The 11,749-nt window shown below is 33.8% G+C and overlaps 1 protein-coding gene across 3 annotated transcripts; it reads left to right on the top strand.

Annotated features, from left to right (window-relative positions):
• The first annotated feature begins 2,869 nt into the window (after positions 1-2,869).
• Positions 2,870-4,888, top strand: LOC140990995 (ASI1-immunoprecipitated protein 1-like). 3 transcript variants are annotated; one of them, XM_073460897.1, is made up of 3 exons: positions 2,870-2,992; positions 3,977-4,437; positions 4,538-4,888. In XM_073460897.1, the coding sequence occupies exons 2-3, from the start codon at positions 3,997-3,999 to the stop codon at positions 4,688-4,690; spliced, it is 594 nt and encodes a 197-aa protein (XP_073316998.1). In that variant the 5' UTR covers positions 2,870-2,992; positions 3,977-3,996; the 3' UTR covers positions 4,691-4,888. The 3 variants fall into 3 exon arrangements, with proteins under 3 accessions (XP_073316998.1, XP_073316999.1, XP_073317000.1); XM_073460898.1 differs by having other exon boundaries at positions 2,881-2,992; positions 3,304-4,437; XM_073460899.1 differs by lacking the exon at positions 2,870-2,992 and adding an exon at positions 3,006-3,474 and having other exon boundaries at positions 3,641-4,437.
• The last annotated feature ends 6,861 nt before the right edge of the window (positions 4,889-11,749 follow it).

Genomic DNA, 11,749 nt, shown 5'->3' with positions numbered 1-11,749 from the left:
CATAAATACTCATATCCAATTATTTGGGGATGTCAATATATAGTTTGATAATGACATTTATGAAGTAAAAATTTGATACCTAAATTAATACAAATAAGACATAATTCGAGTCCACATACTTGATTTTATCCTTTAAATACTCAAATTCGATTATTTGATGATGTCAAAATATATAATTTGAAGTTAATATTGAGTGGCTTTTGATGATGAGATTTATAAATTAAAGATGTGGTACCTAAATTGGTACAAATAATACCTAATTCGATCCTACATATACATGATTTTATCATTTTAAGACTCAATTTTGATTATTTTAGCATATAAAAATATATAGTTTCAAGTAATATTGAGTGATTTTTGATGTGTCATTTGTGAAGTTAAAATGTGATACCTAAATTGGTATAGATAGTATCTAATTCGAGTGTACCAATACATGATTTTACTCCCTAAATACTAAAATTCAATTAATTTTTAATGTCAAAATATATATTTTGAAGGTAATATTGAGTGGTCTTTGATGATGATATTCGTGAAATAAAAATGTGATACCTAAATTAATACAAATAATACATGATTCGAGTAACGAAATACTTGATTGTACCCTTTAAAGACTCAAATTTGATTATTTGATGATGTTCAAAAAATATAGTTTGAAGTTAATATTTTCTATGGTGTCATTCGTGAAGTAAAAATGTGATACCTGAATTGGTATAAGAAAAACCAAATTCGAGTTACAAATAGTTGATTTTACCCTTAAATACGCATATCCGATTATTTGGAGATTTCAAAATGAATAGTTTGAAGTTAATATTGAGTGACATTTGATAATGACATTCGTGAAGTAAAAGTGTGATGCTTAATTTAATATTAATAGTACCTAATTCGACTCCATGGATATTATCGAGTGACTTTGGTAATGGCACCAACAAAAGCTATGAACTTCAAACTTATATTCTTTTTACATTCGTGAATTAAAAATGTGATGCCTAAAAATGTAACATATTACTTATTTGATAATGACATCCGTGAATTATAAATGTGATACCTTAAAATGTGAGATTAAAAATGTTTAATTTGACATCTCAAATAATCGGATATGAGTATTTATGAGGTAAAATCACTATTTGTAACTCGAATGAGGTTTTCTTTATACTAATTTATGTATCACATTTTTACTTCAACACCATAAAAAATATTAATTTCAAACTATATTTTTTGACATCATCAAATAATCAAATTTGAGTTTCTAAATGGTAAAATCGAGTATTTCATGACTCGAATTAGGTATTATTTGTATTAATTTAGTTATTACATTTTTGCTTCACGAATAACATGATCAAAGACCACTCAATATTACCTTTAAACTATATATTTTGACATAAAAAATTAATTGAATTTTAGTATTTAGGGAGTAAAATCAAGTATTGGTACACTCGAATTAAATACTATATGTACCAATTTAGGTATCACATTTTAATTTCACAAATGACACATCTAAAGTCACTCAATATTACTTGAAATATTTTTTTATATGACAAAATAATCAAAATTGAGTCTTCAAATGGTAAAATCAAGTATAGGTAGGATCGAATTAGGTACTATATGTACTAATTTAGGTACCACATCTTTAATTCACAAATCTAATCATCAAAGGTCACTCAATATTAACTTCAAACTATATATTTTGACATCTATAAATAATCGAATTTGAGTATTTAAAGGGTAAAATCAAGTATTTGTGGACTCAAATTATATCTTATTTGTATTAATTTAGGTATCAAATTTTTTACTTCATGAATGTCATCATCAGTGCCACTCACTATTAACTTCAAACTATATTTTGACATCCCCAAATAATTAGATATAAGTATTTAGAGAGTAAAATCATATATTTGTAGACTCTAATTAGATATTCTTTGTACCAATTTAGGTATCACATTTTAAATTCACAAATGACACCATCAAAAGTCACTTAATATTATTTAAACTCAATTATTTTTTTACACATTTGAAGTATTCAGATAGCCAAATCAATTATCTAGAACCCCAAAATAGGTATTTTATCGGTCAAAATAAATATTTTTTCTAATTCCATGATTAGTGAGAAACTGTGTTTTTTCAAAAATTAGATGACATGAATAAGTCATCCTAATGCAATTTCAATGCAAAGACTAGCAATTACAGAATTTATGGTGATTACTCGAAGATCCAGTATTTTTGTACACATTTGTAGTATTCAAAGAGCCAAATTAAGCATTTGGAACTCCAAAATATGTAATTTGTAGGTCAAAATAAATATCTAATCTTATTTCATGATGAGAGGTGAACAATGTTTTTTTTAAAAAAAAAATGACATGAATAAGTTATTATAATGCATTTTTCATGAAAAGACCAACAATGATCGAATTTGCGGTGATTACTTGAAAATATGGTATTTTTTTTTATACATTTGGAGTATTTAAAGAGCGAAATCAAATATCTAAAATCCCATAATAAGTACTTTGTATGTCAAAATAAGTATTTAATCTTATTCCATGATAATTGAGAAATTAATTTTTTTTAAATGATATTTTAGATAAAAAAAAACATGTGTAATTTTTGTGAATAAAAATATATATTTTTTAAATAATAAAAGGACAAAATTGTAACTTTGGGTTTATAGAGAATTAAAACTAAAATTATATCATTGTCAGATACTAAATCTTAAAAAATTGTGATGAGTTAATGAATTTTATTTCAAAGATGTACATAAAGATTTTTCACAAATTTACATTTAAAATAATATAGTAACGGTTTGACCCGTTTTCTGATTTGTCCATTACATTAACATTAGGCCCATCATAGGCCCAATTTATTATTAAATACAGACACGGTACCCAATTATAGAAGCAGCTTTACTGCAATAAGTTTTTGTCCCCAATCGTTCCACTTAGAAACCCTAGATTACATTATCCCAAACGATTTGGTGATCGAATTAACCTTTTCCATCGAGGTATTCGTTATCATTTACATACATTTTTTTTTGTGTAATTTCAGTTATTTTATTCATAACATTATCTTTTTTACTCGCTGGCTTTCAAATTTGAGTTTGAATGTCGCAGAAAACTATCGTATATTTGTACCTGTTACAGGTGAAAAGTGTTATTTATAATGAGAGAAATTTGTGCGACTTTAACTGTGCTTGGTCTGAGTTTTTCTATTTTTGGTGGTATTTCTGGTGTTTTCTTGATTGAATTTCTTGGTTGGATTATTTAGCCGTGAGAAGTGAATGAGTAAAATGATATCTGTATTGATCTTGTTAAGATGAAAAATGGTCTGTCCGGAGGGGTGAATTAGCCGTTATGGATATTTGATACGTGTGACGGAGCTGGTTTAGGCTCTCTATAATTCTAGGTGAACCGGATCCTGTTTAAACGATCAAATTGCGGGATACTTGAACAAAATCTGGTTACAAGGGTGAATGAGCATCCAAGGGTAATTTTAGCATAACAATAAAAGTGCATAAAATTAAAGGATAAAGGTTTTTATAGAGGCTCGAAGGTATAATAATCCTCTACGACCTACGTCCTCTTTTATTCCATTTCGAAATGAATTTACTAGAAGATCTTATTCTTACGAATCCTTTGCATTCACCACCCAGTTGCGGGCACGCACCCTTTGCTGGGTTCAAGTCTCGCGCAGGGCATGGAAAGTGGTGCTCAAGGGAATTAAGTTGGGCTTACATCATGCATTGTTTTTTATATTTTCAAGAATAGAATAAGTATAATTTAATACATTGTATATTCACGTAGAAGTTTTTTTAAAAGAAAAATTACTTGGCTAGTATTTTGGGTATATTATAGTGCCACTTTGTTTAAGGTTTAGAAATGAGGATGCTGGACTTCCTCTCATCACCACTTAGATAATAACTTTTATATAATACTATCATACAATAGATTATTTCTCTCTCGGGTACTTCTGATTGAGAAATTTTTAGGGGCATTTGATTGTTTGCTCATGGATGCCGAAGAAAGTTATGCTTCCTTCTTGGAAAAGGTGAAAAGGACTATATACATTGATAACATGTCACCAGCAGCAACCGACTCCGTCGTCAAAGCTGCTTTTAATCAGTTTGGTAATGTTTTAAGTGTTCATTTCATTCCAAACTACCTCGACCCCAAGAATGTTCCACAAGCTGCATTAGTGGAAATGGAAAATCCAAAACAGGCTGAAGAAATCATAGCGGAGATGGAAGTTTACCCTTTCATGATATTGGGAATGCCAAGGCCGGTTAGAGCGCGGCCTGCTAAATTGGAGATGTTTGGTGATCGTCCCAGAAAACCAGGAAGGAGAATACTATGTCAGTGGATAGATTCTAAAAATCCTAATTTTGAGGTTGCTCAGAAAATCAAGAATCTTGTTAAGACTCATGCTGCAGAAGCATCATTCTTGCTGATGGTAAAGTCTTCCCTTTTTCTCTGATTGAAAGAATAAATTCATTATTTGCTTGTATGAAATATATTTGCAGCTTATGATGTGTTTTATAATAATAATGTAGGAACAACTGAAAGAGGAAGAGAAGCTCGCAGCCCAACAGAATGAAACCTTGAAAGCAAATTATAGGAAGTTTGAATTGATAGATAGCGTCCATGAAGATGGAACAGCTATACAATTGGCTCATTATTATAACATGCCTACTTCAGATTCTTGATAGGACGTAATCAATCTTGATTAGCTAGCATATTCAGGCATAGGGAACTTTGCAATTGATGTGCCCACATCGCATCAAATGCGCACCAGATGTGTTTTATGGCCTCACATTTTTGTAATTTCTAACTGCTTTCCCCGTGCAAAGTCTAATGTCACGTACATATATTTAGCATTGGATATATTGCATATCTCTTGGTTTTGTTTGCTGGATATATGGACAGTGCAGAATGTTGGTAAATTATGACTTCATTAGTTCACGTGTCAATTCTTAAAAGATTGTGTTCCGATAGAGAGTGAACAAGGGAAATATTTGAAAGACGAATTCAAATGACCCAATCTAGAATTTGAAATACATTATGTTGATATATAAATGAGTTTAAAACTAGAGAAAATAAGATTGAAATTCATTGAGTTCAAAAGTATCGAAACGAGTGTGATGAAATTATAGTATGCACTTGATTTTAAATCTATCCTATTAGAATGTACATTTACTGCAACATATGTGTAGCTATGATCCGTGCTTTGTGGCAACTGAAAATTTCAAGTCAAATAACTCCTCTAATTTCAGCTGTTGAGTTACAAAATTAAAAACCNATATTTCCATATTTTGGGTTTGGCGTGTGCGTTTATACGTATATACAACATATGGAACAAAATTGGATACAAAAACATCATATTGATGATCACTATTAAGTCATGCCTTCCACGGCCTAGTAGAGATCAACGAGGACAACCAACCTGTTGCTGGCAACAGAGAAAGGAAAAAGGTAGATCTTCGGTAATCGCTTAAGCAAAGCTGATGCAATTTCATACAATTGAACTATGTAAAGTTAGTCGTCAGTAAATCATGTGAGAAAATTGCACAAAGTTAAAAAAAATAGGGCTGCACATTTATTATATTAGGCAGCATATTTTAATTTATGTCCATGTTTAGACGATGAAATTGAACGGATGTTTCTTGCGTTAAGACGAGTAAGAAAGCCTATAAATAGATACATCAATTCACCTCATTTTTCATCTCATTCGAGTTTTTCTATCATCTCATTGCATTTGAGTGTTTAGTTCTATAATATTTGTGATGTATTAGTTTTCTTGTATTAAGTGAATGTGTGTTATTTTTGGAAACACAGTGAGTGGTTGTACACCATAAAATATTATAGTGAAATTCTTTTCATCTTATCCGTGGTTTTTACATTTATAATTTTTAGAGGTTTTTCACGTAAATCTTGGTGCCCAATTTTATTTTCAAATTATTATCCAAATATGCCGCGCCTGGGACTAACAAGTGGTATCAAAGCTTTGATTTATAATTTCTTAAAATTTTGAGGATGTTTTGTTGTTGCAGCTTAAAGTGATCTTCCACATCATAAATTTTTTTTTTAGATTTTTTTATTTAGGCGAGATTGTTTTGTCTAGTCTACTAAATTATTGTAGACATAATGGCGGGCAGATATGAAATAACAAAGTTCAACGGGAGAAATTTTATGTTGTGGAAAATAAATATACAAACAGTTTTAAGATAGGAGAAGTGTTTGGTGGCTATTGGAGATAAACCGAGGGAAATGACGAACGATGAAAAGTGGAATGAGATGATGATAATGATGTTGTCAATTACACTTGACCATAGCAGACGAAGTACTGTCAAATATATCTGAGATAAAGACAACAAAAATTATCCGGGATACTCTGACAAAGACATACGAAGCTAAGTCACTATATAATAAGATTTTCCTAAAGAAAAGACTTTATACTTTTCGGATGGTGGAGTTTTCATCAATGACCGATCATATCAACACTCTAAATACTCTATTTTCCCAGCTCATCTCTATTGGGCATAAAATAGAGGAAAAAGAACGTGTGTAGCTTCTACTTCATAGTCTATCGAATTCATATGATCAACTTATCATCAATAACCAACAATATCCTCAGCTTTTTTAAACTTCGACGATGTGTTAACTGCGATTCTTGGAGAAGAAAGTCGACGCAATAATGAGGAAGATAGGTTGGTAATTTCGAATCAGGCAGAGGCTTTACCGATGATAAGATGGAGATTTATGGACTATGACTTCAGTGGGAGCCAAATGCGAGGTAGATCAAAGTTAAGAAGTAAGAAAAAAAATATTTACTGCTTTAAATGTTGAGGTAAATGGCACTTAAAAAAATAGTGTACGAGTATTGAAAAGGGTTTCTTAAACCCTCGATCTTTAATCTTCAAAACAAATAACGTGTATTCACCCCTGAATCACCTGGTTGAGTAATAAATAACACAAGGATAACAATCGATCTCAATCGAACTATCAAAGAACTCGTCTTTGACAATTCGAATGAAAAACAATCGACAAACGCCACAAAATTATGAAACTTCGATAAATTTGATTTGAGGAACACACAAAGGTGTATATAAAGCCAAGTTTTGAAAAACAATAATTCATTAAATAATGATCAATAATGTTTTTAAAAGGTGTTTATATATATATATAAATATAGATAATATAAATACAACAAAAAATTGTAAGTTAAGGTTTCTAGGTAGTATTCAGCACTGCGGCGCGCTGGGCGGGTATTTACATCCGTTGAGGCGCGATGGTCTCATACAAAGGCATGCTGGGGCGAGGACTGGGGCGTGCCAGGCACGCTGGGGCGAGTGAAATTCCTCGCTAGGTCGCGCTGACCTTGGCCCGATTGCCTTCTTTTTGGTCCTTCAACACTTAATGGCTACAAACTTGATTGGTATATTCTTGGTAGCTTGCCATGAATTCTTGAGGAACTTCCTTGTACTTCTTTCCAATAGTTAGCTCCTAACACCCGGTCAGATTCATATCAGTTCTCAAGGAAATGCGGCTACTACTTTAGGCGGTGGTGAAATACTATTCAGCGAAGCAGCAACAGTAGTAGAAGACAGACATAAATTTTGTGATACATGAGTTATGGATTCAGGAGCGTCGTGGCAGATGATCTCTCGGTGAGAATGGTTCGATCAGTATGAACCAGTCTCAGGAAGATCTGTATTAATGAGAAATTATCATGTCATAGAAACCGGTGGGTTTAGTACTATCAAAATAAAAAATTTTTGATGGTTACATTCGCACCATACAGGAGGTACGACATGTTAAAGGGCTGACAAAAATATTTTATCTTTGGGACAATTGGATGATATCAGGTGCAAAACTCGTATCGAAAAAGAGATCATAAAAATTGTGAAGGGCGCGCTTGTAGTTATGAAGACAGAAAATGTAGATGTAATTCTGTATGTACTTTTGGGAGAATTACACAAATAAGCAGACCTAGCGGTTGCATCGATTGGTTCAGGAGAAAAATTAACAGGTCTATGGCATAGAAAGCTCAAAAATATGTTAGAACGATGGTTGAAAATTCATTCAGAACATAAGCTGTCGCCTATCGGGTCTTACAAAAGTATTCTATACCCTTTTTGTGAGCATTGTGTTACCAGTAAAATACATAGATTAAAATTTGACACTTCCACTGCGCAAAACAAAAGCATATTGGAGCTGACACTACAACAAAAATAGCTTTTCGCAGCGCACTATTAACAACGCACAATAAAGACACGCTGTTAATAATACTATTAACAGCGTGTATGTTTATGTGCGCTGTTAATAATAAAAAAAAATTTAAAAAAAAATCGTGTCTAGACATTAACGACGTACATTAATCGCACGCCGTCAATATTATAATTCACGGCATGCATATTATTGCACGCTGCGAAAAATGGGCGCATGCATTTTAAATTAACGACGGTTTTATTAAAACCTTCGTACCTTTTAAATTCGCGACGGGTTAAACAAAACCGTCACATGTTTTAAATTAGCGATGGTTTAGTAAAAAACTGTCGCTAATAGCGACAATGTATTACGGGTTATTATATAACTGTCACTAAGAGCGACAGTTTAATAGCTTAGCGACGGTAATACCGAAACCGTAGCAAATGGTCTATAAATATACACACTCTCGAACCATTTTCTTCCACACCGCTTCACAACACTTTAAAATTTTCTCTCTTAGATGATTTTAATTTCGATTTAGGGTACGTTTTATTTCACTTCAATTTTTGGTGAATTTTTAAGTGTTATTTTAGATAATGAATATTGTTAGTGTAGTATAAGCTTTTTTTTTAGATTTATTAAATTATAAAATTAATTTTTTTATTTTACTAAAAACCTTAGCGACGGATTATGATTATACCGTCTCTAAAATTAGCAACGGTTTTCTTCTAAACTGTTTCTATTTAGCGACGGTTTTTCATGCGACGGCTTTATGAAAAACCGTCACTATTTAGCGACAGGTTTTTGAAAAAACAGTCGCCAATTAGCGATAAATAGCGACGGATTTCTGAAAAAATCGTCGCCAATTAGCGACGGGTTTACAGAAACCGTCGTTAATTTTAGACTGTTGAAGAATATTAACGGCTCGCGGATAATTGTATTAACGGCGTGTATACGCACGCCGCGGATAATTGTATTACGCGGACAGAACTTTGCGCGCACATGCGCGGCTTGAGGGCGCGCATATGCGCGAAGAGGTGCATTGCCATATACCGAGTCCAGAAAATGTGGCGCATATGCGCCAAGAGTTGCCGCGCATATGCGCGAGGTACCCAGTAGTTAAGATTTCATTCCAGAGAATGTCGCGCATATGCGCGAGTAGTCAATTTGGTTGACGCCGAGACCAGTAGGTCTCGCGCATATGCGCCAGTAGAGGTCGCGCATATGCGCGAGACGTGCAGACGAAAGATCGAGCCACGTTTCTTTATCATGCAATTTGATATATATAAACGTTTTCCTCAGAATTCAACAAGCAAAAACACGAGAAAGGGTCAGAAGAATTGTGTGAAAAATCCTTACGCCTTTATATTTCGATTCGCCCGTTAGATTTTGAATCCGACTTCAGTACGGTGTTCCTATCGACGCAGGCTACAACTGGACGTAAGTTTTGTTACGTTTTGATATTTTNTGGTGGATCCGCCTGAGGGAATCGTTCCCATAGGATGCAAATGGATCTAATAAAGAAAGCTTGGGACGGATGGGAAGGTAGTGACCTTCAAAGCAAGACTGGTTGCAAAAAGTTATACTCAAAGACAAGGAATTGATTATGATGAAACTTTTTCACCAGTTGCTATGTTAAAGTCCATTAGAATACTGCTAGCCATAGCAGCATGGTATGACTATGAGATATGGAAAATGGATGTAAAGACTTCATTCCTCAATGGAGACATCAAAGAAGAAATTTATATGTCTCAACCTGAAGGATACGCATCAGTAGGAAGTGAGCATAAGGTATGCAAGCTTCAGAGATCAATATATGGTCTCAAGCAGGCGTCAAGGAGTTGGAACCTCAGATTTGATAGCACTATCAAAGAGTTTGGTTTTGCTAAGAATCCTGAGGAACCATGCGTGATCAAGAAAGTTAGTGGGAGTGCAGTGACATTCTTAATATTTTATGTTGATGACATCCTACTCATTGGGAATGATGTAGGATTACTGAAATCAACTAAAGTATGGTTAGCAAGTAAATTCTCTATGAAAGACATGGGTGAAGCATCCTATGTATTGGGAATACAAATCTATAGAGATAGATCAAAAAAGATGCTAGGACTCACCCAAGCCACTTATATTGATACCATTTTGAAGCGATTCTCTATGGAAGAGTCCAAGAGATGATACTTACCAATGTGTCATGGTGTTACTCTATCTAAAGCTATGTGTCCCAAAACTGATGAAGAGATAGAGATGATGACACGTATTCCATATGCGTCAGCCATTGGTAGTATCATGTATGATATGATATCGACACGTCCTGATGTTGCTTAGGCTTTGAGTGTTACAAGAAGATATCAGGCGAACCCTGGTCCAATGCATTGAAAGGCCGTGAAAGATATTCTTAAGTACTTAAGAAAGACTAAGAGCTTGCTTATGGTCTATGGGGGTGGATAATTGAAATTGGAAGGATACACTGATTCTAGCTTCCAATGTGATGTAGATGATTCAAAATCGATATCTGGTTTTGTATTCATGCTAAATGGTGTGGCTGTCTCTTAGACAATTTTCAAGCAAGACACCGTTGCGGATTCCACCGCTGAAGCTGAATATATTGCTGCATCTGCTACAGTCAAAGAGGCTGTTTGGATGAGGAATTTTGTCCAAGAGTTTGGCGTCATTCCTAATGGAGTTGATCCAATCTCAGTGTACTGCGACAACACTGGTGTCGTTGCGCAACCTAAAGAACCAAGGTCTCATCAGCGATCCAAACATGTACTGAGGAAATTCCACATCATCCGGGAGATTGTAGGAAGAGGAGATATATCAATCGAAAGAGTCCCCTCTGCAGATAATGTTGTTGATCCACTTACAAAGCCCTTGCCAGGACCATTGTTTGAGAAGCATCGCGAAGCAATGTGATTAAAGTTTATGGATAGTTTGTTCTAGATTGTGTGAAGAGGAGATATATCAGTCGAAAAAGTCCCCTCTGCAGATAATGTTGTTGATCCACTTACAAAGCCCTTGCCAGGACCATTGTTTGAGAAGCATCGCGAAGCAATGTGATTAAAGTTTATGGATAGTTGACTCTAGGGCAAGTGAGAGATTGTTAGAGTAGATACTCTGCAAGCCAACTGTTGACTAGAGATTTTATTGACTCAGTTGTAATAAATAATCTTTATTTTAATATAATTCAGTATTTCATGGTTTGTTATTTCTTTATCTGTATACCCATGTGAACAATATAGATAAAGACCTTAATTGTACTTTAATACAAATGAATCGTAATTCTATGTTGAAACTCATTTGTAAACACTGTATGATCTAAATTCGTTCCTAGTCGATTCATCCGCCTAAATCATGGATAAAGGTCGCTTGATCTCGAGACTAGCATCTGTGACGTTGTGTACCGCGTTTCTTGGTAAGGACATAGAGATGTCCAAACATGCAGATGGATAGTCATATGATGATTATACCGAACTACTCTCCCTCGGACTTTTCAAGTGGTTATCATCCATCGAGAGGATAAGTCCGTGGTTATGATAGTACACCATTAGTCCTTACGA

Source organism: Primulina huaijiensis, chromosome 13, assembly GCF_012295235.1.
Source record: "Primulina huaijiensis isolate GDHJ02 chromosome 13, ASM1229523v2, whole genome shotgun sequence".
In the NCBI taxonomy this organism is placed as follows: Eukaryota; Viridiplantae; Streptophyta; class Magnoliopsida; order Lamiales; family Gesneriaceae; genus Primulina; species Primulina huaijiensis.
Note: the sequence above shows the minus strand (reverse complement) of the source record. Positions and strands in the feature narration are given on the sequence as shown.

Excerpts from the sequence above, each read along its gene's own strand:
- LOC140990995 (XM_073460897.1), top strand. The coding sequence starts at position 3,997 with ATGGATGCCGAAGAAAGTTATGCTTCCTTCTTGGAAAAGGTGAAAAGG. Across the intron at positions 4,438-4,537 it reads AAGCATCATTCTTGCTGATG|GAACAACTGAAAGAGGAAGA; the intron begins GTAAAGTCTTCC and ends ATAATAATGTAG.